Raw genomic sequence first — 12,347 nt, 5'->3', positions numbered from 1 at the left:
GAGCAGACAGCTTCGGAACCTTCTAGATAAATTTGAAAAACTTTGGCGGTTGGCCCCACCCACTCTCCCCTTGCAGGTGGGTGGAGCCACTGCCTCAGTTCCTTTGATCCGCCGCTCTGTCAGCAGCTAAGGACCTTCAGCATGTGACTAGCTTATTGGACTGCCAATAATGTCTGACTGGACTTTTATTCTTTGACGTTGTTCTCCTTTTTCATTGAAATGGCGGTCTTCAGCTTTTAAATGCTGTGCTTTGTGCTAAGCTAGCTATTTGGTTAATGATGTCCATACTTGTGTCTTCTCTGCTTAAGGGAGGGACATTTATCCGCAATCTTGTTCCATCTATGTCTTTTATGCCAAAAACAAACAAACAAAAATGGATTTTCCGCCTAAATCAGCCCTCTATGAGCGTGCGCCGGCTACTTCCCCCCCAAGCCACACGATGAAGGTCCTTAGCTGCTGATAGAGCGGCGGATCAAAAGAACTGAGGCAGTGGCGCTGCCCACCTGCTACTTATACTCGCAAGGGGAGAGTGGGCGGGGCCAACCGCCAACGTTTTTCAAATCTATCTAGAAGGTTCCGAAGCTGTCTGCTCAGGTGCAGAAACTACCATACGTGCGAATTCACAGGTGATCACTTGGGAAACTACGGTTACAGGTAAGCAACCTATATTATTATTATTATTATTATTATTATTATTATTATAACCTTTGTAAGAGTCATGGGCCTTGGAATTCATGTAACCAAGTTTTCAAGCTGTTCCTGCGTTCCGGTCTTGTGAGGCATAGTTTTGCCTGCCTTGGATTTATGTATCTTGTATTTGCATATTTCAGTGGAATTATTTTAGAGACTTTCTCTAAAAGGATTTTTGTACTTTTGGCTTCTCAAGACACGTGGAAAGTCGTCCTTCTCCTCCTCCTATCTAGTACATGGCCACTTGCCTCCCCGATGCAGCCGTAGAAGTGGCTGGAGACATTGGCCGCAGGGGGCAGCCGCAGAGCGTCGTCCACACCACCCAGGAACATGGCGGTGCGCAGATTGAGTCCCTGGCTCTTCCCGGGGGAGGACCGCTTGACGGGTCGTTCCTCGTCTACTTGCAGCAAACCATCTTTGTTCAGGCGCTCGGCCGTCGCCCGATGCCACTGGCCCAGCTCCAGCGGCTTGGGGCTCCGCAGCACCGCCGGGCCTAGAAGGGGAGGAAGACGGGCAAGCTTGAGAACAGCTTTTCAGAGTCCGACACGACCTTCAGGGCTTGCTAAGACTCTCTGGAGAAAGCTTACAAAGAACTGATCTTTTTAACTTGTGCTCATTGTGGCCAAGATGATTGCCCTGTGAGTTATGGCTTCAAGCAAAGCGAGGAATGCCAGAGTTTTAGAAACCGAGGCTAGTTTGCCAGCTACGGAGGAGAAAGGTCGTCATTCTCACCGGATCCCAGCTCATAGCGGAACTCCAGGTACCCGTTGACCATGTTGAGTGAGACGAAGTCGGCCACCGGGCTCCCATCTCCGCCACTGAAAAGGATGAGGCCGTCAGGGGACAAGGGCTTGAACTCGGCATCCACTCGCAACTCGTAGTGGATGTTGGTGAGTGGCGGGTAGGAGATGAAGGCATTGCCACCATGGAAATAAGGAGTGGTCACCGTGGCACCTGGACAGAAAGAGATGGGGCCAGGTGAGATGGGACCATACGCACGAGCCCTCTTTCCATCATCTCATGGCACCGTCACTCACCCGCCATGCACTTCTCGCCATATTTGCCCAGGAGGCAGCGGCAGGTGTAGCCAGGCCCCGTCGGTCTGTTGATGCAAGTGGCGTCGGGACCACAGGCCTCTGCAGGGAGAGAGAAGAGAGTCAGCACAGGAGATGATCAAGGCACCCCACAGCAAGCTGTCAGGTCAAATCCGAGCTTGCTATTTGAAGGAGAAGCCATCTGTTGAACAAAGACAACTTGTTCCCCTACCACATCATTCATTCCATGCGAGTGTGGAATTCTTATGGCAGCCTATCTCCGCTACTACAAGAAGAATGGATAAATAAATGGATGGAAGGAAGGAAGGAGGGAGGGAGAATGGATGAATGGAAGGAGGGAAGATTGGATGGATGAATGAAAGAAAGCAAGGAAGGGAGGGAGGAAGGAAGAAAGGATAGGTGGATGGAAGGATGGAGGAAGGGAGGGAGGAAGAAAGGATAGATGGATGGAAGGAAGGAAGGAGAAGGGAGGAAGCCTCCATCTCCTGCCAAAGAAGGAGAGAGAGATGGATGGATGGAAGGAAAGAAGGAAAAGAGGAAGGAAGGAAGGAAGGAAGGAAGACTGGATGGATGAATGAAAGGAAGCAAGGAAGGAAGGGAGGGAGGGAGGGAGGAAGAAAGGATAGGTGGATGGAAGGAAGGAAGGAGAAGGGAAGAAGCCTCCATCTCCTGCCAAAGAAGGAGAGAGAGATGGATGGATGGATGGATGGATGGAAGGAAAGAAGGAAAGGAGGGAGAAATGAAGACTGGATGGATGGATGAATGAAAGGAAGCAAGGAAGGGAGGGAGGAAGGAAGAAAGGATAGGTGGATGGAAGGATGAAGGAAGGGAGGGAGGAAGAAAGGATAGATGGATGGAAGGAAGGAGAAGGGAGGAAGCCTCTATCTCCTGCCAAAGAAGGAGAGATGGATGGATGGATGGATGGATGGATGGATGGATGGATGGAAGGAAAGAAAGAAGGAAAGGAGGAAGGAAGGAAGACTGGATGGATGGATGAATGAAAGGAAGCAAGGGAGGGAGGGAGGGAGGGAGGGAGGGAGGAAGGACGGAAGGAAGGAAGGAAGGATAGGTGGATGGAAGGATGGAGAAAGGGAGAGAGGAAGAAAGGATAGATGGATGGAAGGAAGGAAGGAGAAGGGAGGAAGCCTCCATCTCCTGCCAAAGAAGGAGAGATAGATGGATGGATGGATGGATGGATGGATGGATGGAAGGAAGGAAAGAAGGAGGAAAGAAGGAAGACTGGATAGATGGATGAATGAAAGGAAGCAAGGGAGGGAGGGAGGAAGAAAGGATAGGTGGATGGAAGGATGGAGGAAGGGAGGGAGGAAGAAAGGATAGATGGATGGAAGGAAGGAAGGAAGGAAGGAAGGAAGGAAGAAAGGAGAAGGAAGCCTCCATCTCCTGCCAAAGAAGGAGAGATAGATGGATGGATGGATGGATGGATGGATGGAAGACTGGATGGATGGATGAATGAAAGGAAGCAAGGAAGGGAGGGAGGGAGGGAGCACAGAAGGATAGGTGGATGGAAGGATGGAGGAAGGTAGGTAGGAAGGAAGGAAGGAAGGAAGGAAGGAAGGAAGGAAAGAAGGAAGGAGAAGGGTGGAAGCCTCCATCTCCTGCCAAAGAAGGAGACATAGATGGATGGATGGATGGATGGAAGGAAAGGAGGAAGAAAGGAAGACTGGATGGATGGATGGATGAATGAATGGAAGGAAGCAAGGAAGGGAGGGAGGTAGGAAGGAAGGATAGGTAGATGGAAGGATGGAGGAAGGTAGGAAGAAAGGATAGATGGATGGAAGGAAGGAGGAGGGAGGAATCCCCCATCTCCTGCCATTGGGGGCCAAAGAGGGAGAGACGGGGCCCTAACCTGGGTGGCACCGCAAGGCCTGGGGGTGTTCGCAGTTGCTCCCGGCAAAGCCTTGGGGACACTCGCAGACGTAGCTGCTGCTCTCCGAGTCCTGGCAGACGCCTCCGTTCTGGTGAAAGAGAAGGGAAAGACACGGGATTAGGGATTGCCCTTTGTTGGCACTCAACCACATCCTGCATAGCTCTGTAGTCCTCAACAAGGAGGTAGAAACCCCTTTCCTCGTTGCCCTTTTTGCCTATCTCTAGTCCCAATCTGTTCTCTTATTACTTCCTGTTAAGACTGATATATTTCCATTTTCTCCAGTTTCAGCCTCACGAGTCTGCCAATATTTTTCTTTTTCAGGGGCCTACCTGGCAGGGCTGGTCCTGGCAGGTGGGGCAATTGGAGACGCCTTGGGCCCGTAGGTCAAAGTCCTTGAAGATTACCTCCTTGCCTTGGATGATCAGCTGCCGCACGCATCCTGGGGGAGATAATAAATAGTCACTCCTGCATAATAGTCGCAGCCACATATTTGGGGTAGCAAAATGGACATTTTTGTATTCCTCGCATAATAGTTGCAGAGCCGTTTGGGGCTGATTTCGCCCTTCTTTCATCTCCGAAGGCCAGGCAGTTTATAAACTACAAAATGGAGATCTCAGAATAAATAGTCACTCTTGCATAATAGTCGCAGCCACATATTTGGGGTAGGAAAACTGACATTGTTGTATTCCTCGCATAATAGTTGCAGAGCCGTTTGGGGCTGATTTCTCCCTCCTTTCATCTCCGAAAGCAAGGCAGTTTATAAACTACAAAATGGAGATCTCAGAATAAATAGTCACTCTTGCATAATAGTCGCAGCCACATATTTGGGGTAGGAAAACTGACATTGTTGTATTCCTCGCATAATAGTTGCAGAGCCGTTTGGGGCTGATTTCTCCCTCCTTTCATCTCCGAAAGCAAGGCAGTTTATAAACTACAAAATGGAGATCTCAGAATAAATAGTCACTCTTGCATAATAGTCGCAGCCACATATTTGGGGTAGGAAAACTGACATTGTTGTATTCCTCGCATAATAGTTGCAGAGCCGTTTGGGGCTGATTTCTCCCTCCTTTCATCTCCGAAAGCAAGGCAGTTTATAAACTACAAAATGGAGATCTCAGAATAAATAGTCACTCTTGCATAATAGTCGCAGCCACATATTTGGGGTAGGAAAACTGACATTGTTGTATTCCTCGCATAATAGTTGCAGAGCCGTTTGGGGCTGATTTCTCCCTCCTTTCATCTCCGAAAGCAAGGCAGTTTATAAACTACAAAATGGAGATCTCAGAATAAATAGTCACTCTTGCATAATAGTCGCAGCCACATATTTGGGGTAGGAAAACTGACATTGTTGTATTCCTCGCATAATAGTTGCAGAGCCGTTTGGGGCTGATTTCTCCCTCCTTTAATCTCCGAAGGCAAGGCAGTTTATAAACTACGAAATGGAGACCTCAGAAGCTCCACTCTTCTCTCCTTCCTCCAAGTCAGTTTATCTTGTAGCTCAGCAGCCAGGGTTTACTGATGATTCAGAAGGGATTATGGGACTTCCTGGGGTTCAAAGTGATGCAGATTCAGGCCAGGATCAAAGTATTGATGCAGGCCAGGATCAAAGTCTTGAAGATTCAGGCCAGAGAAATTAAACTGGCCCTGACAATGCCAACAACCAGAAACCAGAGAACCAAAGCCAGGTTTCTGTTCCTCGTGTAATAGTCGCACCCCACTTTTTCAGTCCAAAAAAAAGGGATAAAAAGTGTGACTGTTATGTGATGAAATACAGTAAACCCCTCACCAATAAAGCCGCTGCTGAGGCCCGTCTTGGCGATGGCGGCATAGTTGGGGTAACCGCCTAAATACAGCCCCTCGTTTAGGTCCAGGCCTTGGAATTTGCCCTGGAAAGAGAGCAGAGGGGTGAGGGTGGAGCCCCGGAGGTGGATTCCCTTTCCGGGAAATCATGCACGCAATCCATTCTGAATAGGGTTTCCATGCAAGGAGTGATACAATCCTCACCTGAGAGGTGCCGTTCACCGGCGGATGGTCGTCCAGCACCAGGGAACCCTGGGTGAGGTTGCGGTAGAGCCGCACGGTGTGGAACTCGCCCAGTTTGATGATCGAGGGGTGGCGGATGGTGGCCATGCCAGAGCCCGCGTCGAACCTGCAATTCCAGGCAGTTGAGAAGGAGTAGTGGCTTGGCCCATTCCCTCCCAGATTCTCTTCTGGCAATGGGATTTTGGAGATTTCCAGCCAGAATTTTAACCACCACCTCAACGGTGGTGATTGCATCCTGTAATGTCTCACCTGAGCTCTGGGCGGCCCCCCACCAGTCCGAAGGACACGAAGTCGGTGTCGGTTGTCTTCTTCTGCCCGTTGTAGACCAGCATCCCTACCAAAAAGCATAGCAGTGGGACAATGGGAGTAGCTGAGCTGCTCTGAAGCAGATCCAACCAAACTCCCAGCTCCATGCAGCCAGACAGAGCCAAAAGTCAACACTGTGGTCAAGATCCATAAGGAGGGCTGAATGGCTAAAGAGGATCGGATACCCAGGAGGAACAGAAGCAGAGCAGATCCACTTAGGTTTCCTTCCACCTGGAAGACCAGACTGTGATGTCACTTCCTGGGAAGGAGGAAGTGCCGCCCTTCGGACAGGACCCGATGGAGGTTAGGCATGGCAAAGAAACCCAAAACAACATTTCAGCCCAAGGAGGAGTTAGGCAGGGAGACAGAAAAAGAAGCCACAGCAGAGAAAAAGGACTTACCTGAGAAAAGGATAACGGCTGGGGAGGAAAAGATGAAGGGTAGAGAGAGGAAGGAAAGAAGGAAGGAAAGAAGGGGAAGGTGGGAAGGAGATCAGAAGGAGAGAAAAAAGACGGAAGTAAAAGTAAGAGGGAGAGTCAAAGAATAATGGAAGATTTGCTACTTTGCCGGTGAGGCGTTCCAGAGTGGGAGGACGTGACTTTCGGGACTTCTCGTGTTTGGATTTTCCCCAAAAACCTTTCAGGACTTTTTGTGCTCGGATTTCCGCCCCCAAGAGTCACATTCCCCAGCTCTGGAACTTGGGAATCATTGAGCTCTGATTTCTGGGGTGTGCTACCATATCTACGGAGGATGTCAAACTATTGACTTTTCCGGTGAGGCGTTCCAGAGGGGGAGGACGTGACTTTCGGGACTTCTCACGCTCGGATTTCCCCCCCAAGAGTCACATTCCCCAGCTCTGGAACTTGGGAATCATTGATTCCTGGGGTGTGCTACAATATCCACAGAGGATGTCAAACTATTTGCCGGTGAGGCGTTCCAGAGTGGGAGGACATGACTTTCGGGACTTCTCGTTTTTGGATTCCCCCCCCCCCAAACTTTCAGGACTTCTCGTGCTCGGATCGCCCCCCCCCCCCCCCAAGAGTCACATTCCCCAGCTCTGGAACTTGGAAATCATTGAGCTCTGATTCCTGAGGAGTGCTACCATATCCACGGAGGTTGTCAAACTATTGACTTTTCCAGTGAGGCGTTCCAGAGTGGAAGGACGTGACTTTTGGGACTTCTCGTGTTCGGATTTTCCCCAAAAAACTTTCAGGACTTTTTGTGCTCGGATCCCCCCCCCCCCCCCCCAAGAGTCACATTCCCCAGCTCTGGAACTTGGGAATCATTAAGCTCTGATTCCTGGGGAGTGTTACAATATCCACGGAGGATGTCAAACTATTGACTTTGCCGGTGAGGCATTCCAGAGTGGAAGGACGCAGCTTTTGGGACTTCTCGTGCTCGGACTTCCCCCCCCCAACTGTCACATTCCCCAGCTCTGGAACTTGGGAATCATTAAGCTCTGATTCCTGGGGAGTGCTACAATATCCTCGGAGGATGTCAAACTATTGACTTTGCCGGTGAGGCATTCCAGAGTGGAAGGACGTAGCTTTCGAGACTTCTCATGCTCGGATTCCCCCCCCCCCCCCAAAAAAAACTTTCGGGACTTCTCATGCTCGGATTTCCCCCCCAAGAGTCACATTCTCCAGTTCTGGAACTTGGGAATCATTAAGCTCTGATTCCTGGGGAGTGCTACAATATCCAAAGAGGATGTCAAACTATTGACTTTGCCGGTGAGGCATTCCAGAGTGGAAGGACGTAGCTTTCGAGACTTCTCATGCTCGGATTCCCCCCCCCCCCCCAAAAAAAACTTTCGGGACTTCTCATGCTCGGATTTCCCCCCCAAGAGTCACATTCTCCAGTTCTGGAACTTGGGAATCATTAAGCTCTGATTCCTGGGGAGTGCTACAATATCCAAAGAGGATGTCAAACTATTGACTTTGCCGGTGAGGCATTCCAGAGTGGGAGGACGTAGTTTTCGGGACATCTCGTGCTCGGATCCCCCCCCCCCCCCAGAGTAACATTCCCCAGCTCTGGAACTTGGGAATCATTGAGCTCTGATTCCTGGGGAGTGCTACAATATCCAAAGAGGATGTCAAACTATTGACTTTGCCGGTGAGGCATTCCAGAGTGGGAGGACGTAACTTTCCGGACTTCTCGTGCTCGGATTTCCCCCCAAAAAATTTCAGGACTTCTCGTGCTTGGATTCCCCCCCCCCCCCCCAAGAGTAACATTCTCCAGCTCTGGAACTTGGGAATCATTGAGCTCTGTGCTACCATATCCACAGAGGATGTAAAACTATTGATTTTGCCGGTGAGGTGTTCCAGAGTGGGAGGACGTGATTTTCGGGATTTCTTGTGTTTGGATCCCCCCCCCCAAAAAAAAACTTTCAGGACTTTTCATGCTCAGATTTCCCCCCCCCCCCTCCCCACCCCCAAGTGTCACATTCCCCAGCTCTGGAACTTGGGAATCATTGAGCTCTGATTCCTGGGGAATGCTACCATATCCACGGAGGATGTCAAACTATTGACTTTTCCGGTGAGGTGTTCCAGAGTGGGAGGACGTAACCTTCGGGACTTCTCATGCTCGGATTCCCCCCAAAAAAGTTTCAGGACTTCTCGTGCTCAGATTCCCCCTCCCCCCCAAAAAAGAAGTAACATTCCCCAGCTCTGGAACTTGGGAATCATTGAGCTCTGTTTCCTGGGGAATGCTACCATGCCCATGGAGGATGTCAAACTATTGACAAGCACCACTGTGTCGCTGTGTTTCCTCCTACCGTCAGGCGTGTCCGGCCGGAAGGTGATCTCGACGGCGAAGGTCTTGTAAGCGTCCTTCATGGTGGGCAGGACGAGGAAGGACTGTGGGTCCTGGGTGAAGTAGGGCACCACTCGCTCTGCAACCGAAGGAAGGGCGGAGTGAAAATGGGCCTCTGACGAGTCCGCTCCCGGCTCCACCGTTTTGAAGATGCGCAGAACTCACCTCGCACTTTGAGCATGGAGAAGGCGGTCACCTTCCCTTGGCGGTTGGAGGCGGTGCAGACGTAGACACCGGTGTCTTCCGGCCGGACCGCAGGGAGGTTCAGGATGTGGCCCTCGATGCGGGCGTTCCCAGGGAGCTCCCCTTCCAGCTGAAACACAGAGATGATTCTTTAACGGACGGAGCCAACGTGTCAGGAGTCAATTTCTGATGGCATGAAGACATCACAAATTCCCTCCGTGACATCCTGACTGAATCATCCTGGCTGACTCAATTCTCTCTCTGTGACATTTTGAAGCCAGCAGAGGACGCTGGAAACCTTGTATTGGAACTTGTGAAGCAACAAGTTCTAATAAGGAAATTGAGAAGAGGGGGAGATGGGCAGGAAAGGTGTATAAAAGGAAGTGGTGGTGGGAAAAAGTCAGTAGTGTCTTTCTTTGCTGCAGAGATACAAGCAATATATCCATTTCAAAGCAAAACGGCTTGTGAGTGGTTATTTAACATTGCTATATAGATCCTACAGTTTGACATGAGACGCACTTCTTGTGGGCTCTCGAATCCCGCTTCCCCCTCTCTCTCCCACTCCGCAAGCTACCTTTGTCCAGGCAATGTCCGGCATGGGGAAGCCGGACGCCAAGCACGGGAAGGACACCGCCGACCCTGCGGAGACCTCTTTGACTTCGGGCTGCGCAGCAATGTGCGGGACAGCTGCCAGGGAAAAAGGAGAAGGTCAATGGAAGAGTCATGCAGACGGGGGCAAGAGACCCGCCCACCAAGGGAATGCCAGAAGGTTTCTCATCCTCATCATCCTTATCTTATCATCCAGAGGACAACCCAACAAGGGAATGCCAAGAGACATAATTATAATTATATTTCTTACCCGCCTCTCCCTGAGGCATCTATTATTATTATTGCTACTGTTATTGTCATTATCATCACCAAGAGGACAAACTAGCAAGGGAACATTTTGGCACAGTCATTTTTTAATTATTGTCGTCATCACCACCATCCTCCTCCTCCTGAGAACAACCCACCAAGGGAATGCCAAGAAACATTCATATTATTATTATTATTATTATTATTATTATTATTATTATTACCACCACTACCACTACTATTGTTGTCATCATCCAGAGAACAATCCATCAAGGGAATGGTAGGGAAAATCTATTATTGTTGTTGTTGCTGTTGCTATTGTCACCATCTTCTAGAGAACAACCCACCAAGTGAACATCAAGGGGCATCCTATTATTATTATTATTATTATTATTATTAATTATAATAATCATTGTTGTCGTCGTCATCATCCAAGGGGACAACCCACCAAGGGAATGGCAGGGCACATCCATTTTATTATTGTTGTTGTCGGCGTTGTCGTCATCATCATCCAAGGAACAATCCATCAAGGGAAAGGCAGGGAACATCTATTATTATTATTATTATTATTATTATTATTATTATTATTGTCATCATCATCATCATCCAGAGAACAACCCAACAAGGGAATGCCAGGACACATTCCTCCTCCTCCTCCTCCTCCTCCTCTTCTTCTTCCTCTTCTTCTTCTTCTTCTTCTTCTTCTGTATCATTGTTTTGTTGCCGTTGCTGTCATCATCATCCAGGGGACAACCCACCAAGAGAATGGCAGGGGACATTTGTTATTGTTATTATTGTCATATTCATCCAGATTGCCATATTCATCCAGGGAACAACACACCAAGGGAATGCCAGGGGACATCTTCTCCTTCTCCTTCTCCTTCTCCTTCTCCTTCTCCTTCTCCTTCTCCTTCTCCTTCTCCTTCTCCTTCTCCTTCTCCTTCTCCTTCTCCTTCTCCTTCTCCTTCTCCTTCTCCTTCCCTTCCCCTTCCCCTTCCCCTTCCCCTTCCCCTTCCCCTTCCCCTTCCCCTTCCCCTTCCTCTTCTTCTTCTTCTTCTTCTTCTTCTTCTTCTTCTTCTTCCTCCTCCTCCTCTTCTTCTTCTTCTTATTATGTCAGATGACATACTATTAGCATTACTAGTATTATGATCTTCATCAACACCATTATCATCTAGAGCAGTGGTTCTCAACCTGTGGGTCCCAAGATGTTTCAGCCTACCACTCCCAAAAATCCCAGCCAGTTTACCAGCTGTTAGGATTTCTGGGAGTTGAAGGCCAAAACATCTGGGGACCCACAGGTTGAGAACCACTGATCTGGAGGACAACCCACCCAAGGAACCTCCCATTTGTTTTGATGGTGATGGTCAATATTACAATGACGAGGATTCTTCTCCTTACACTGGACATGGAGGATGACGTGGGACTGGACGGTGCCCACGTTGTTGGTGGCGGTGCAGCGGTACTGCCCGGCGTCGCTCTGCTCCACCTGGTGGATTGTGACCGTCCCGCCGCTGACCGCAACCCCCGGCCGCATCCGGCCTCCGACTTTGCTCCAGGCGATCTCCGGCTTGGGATCGCCGAAGGCCAGGCACTCAAACTCCACCGCGCTCCCGGCGAGCACCGTCTGCACTGAGGTCCGGATGTTGATCATCACTTTGGGAAGGGCTGAGAGCAGGAAGGGAGATATTATATATATATTCTGATGCAAAAGAAACCCTATTAAAACAACCGTGAAAGTCCATCATCCCGTACCAACCTTGGACCACCAACTGGACCCTCTCCTGGGCCTGTCCGGAGGGGCCGCTCGCCCGGCAGACATAGACACCTTGGCAGCTTCGGTCCAGCTTCTCAATTCTGCAAGGGATAAAACGCCAAGGGGGTCGATGAGTGAAGTGGCCATATTTTCCCACAATGCCCTGCTCTTTCCCTCTTTCCCCCGTCGTACCGGAGCACGCCATTGTTGATGCTGTGTTGGGGGGGCATCTCCCCGTCTTCCTTGAGCCACTCGATCTGGGCCCGGGGGTCTCCGGACACGGAGCAGGAGAACTCGGCCGTGGCCCCAATGGCCTTGGTGTCACTCTGCGGGGACACCTCCACCGACAAGGGCCCTTCGGGGGAACCTACGGTTAGGAAGGAGAAGCTTCTTTCGTTTGATGTATCCGTAGCCCTGGCAAGAGACTCAGGTCAGCCCCCCAATCTGCATATTGTATTTGAACTAGTATTTAATTGCAGTGGAATTGAGTTACCCTTCGATCACAAAATCCTAGAGTTAGAAGGGACCCTATGGACCATCCAGTCCAATCCTTAGATAGAGAGAGAGAGAGATCCAACCCTGAAGATACATAGATAGATATATAGATGAATAATAGAGTTGAAAGGGACCTTGAGGACCATCCAGTCTAATCCTAAAATAGATAGATAGAAAGATAAGATATATAAATGACAGAATCCTAGAGTTGGAAGGAACCCCAAGGACCATGCAGTCCAACCCTTGGTTGGTTGGTTGGTTGGTTGGT

The 12,347-nt window shown here is 49.8% G+C and overlaps 1 protein-coding gene across 5 annotated transcripts in view; it reads right to left on the bottom strand.

The window, feature by feature from the left end:
* Positions 1-12,347, bottom strand: part of HSPG2 (heparan sulfate proteoglycan 2) — a 173,231-nt gene that overhangs the window by 18,427 nt on the left and 142,457 nt on the right. For all 5 annotated transcript variants that reach the window (XM_067472750.1, XM_067472751.1, XM_067472749.1 and 2 more), the window contains 14 exons: positions 11,777-11,951; positions 11,588-11,685; positions 11,230-11,496; positions 9,551-9,663; positions 8,959-9,106; positions 8,756-8,872; positions 5,926-6,010; positions 5,638-5,782; positions 5,420-5,519; positions 3,963-4,072; positions 3,613-3,721; positions 1,728-1,826; positions 1,423-1,644; positions 939-1,183 (listed from right to left, as the gene is read on the bottom strand). In XM_067472750.1, the coding sequence (XP_067328851.1) occupies positions 939-1,183; positions 1,423-1,644; positions 1,728-1,826; positions 3,613-3,721; positions 3,963-4,072; positions 5,420-5,519; positions 5,638-5,782; positions 5,926-6,010; positions 8,756-8,872; positions 8,959-9,106; positions 9,551-9,663; positions 11,230-11,496; positions 11,588-11,685; positions 11,777-11,951 (2,033 nt within the window). The remainder of the gene's footprint in view (positions 1-938; positions 1,184-1,422; positions 1,645-1,727; positions 1,827-3,612; positions 3,722-3,962; positions 4,073-5,419; positions 5,520-5,637; positions 5,783-5,925; positions 6,011-8,755; positions 8,873-8,958; positions 9,107-9,550; positions 9,664-11,229; positions 11,497-11,587; positions 11,686-11,776; positions 11,952-12,347) is intronic.

The sequence above is a fragment of the Anolis sagrei genome, chromosome 13 (assembly GCF_037176765.1).
Source record: "Anolis sagrei isolate rAnoSag1 chromosome 13, rAnoSag1.mat, whole genome shotgun sequence".
Classification (NCBI taxonomy): Eukaryota; Metazoa; Chordata; class Lepidosauria; order Squamata; family Dactyloidae; genus Anolis; species Anolis sagrei.
The sequence above is the reverse complement of the archived record's forward strand: the minus strand, read 5'-3'. Positions and strand labels throughout refer to the sequence as shown.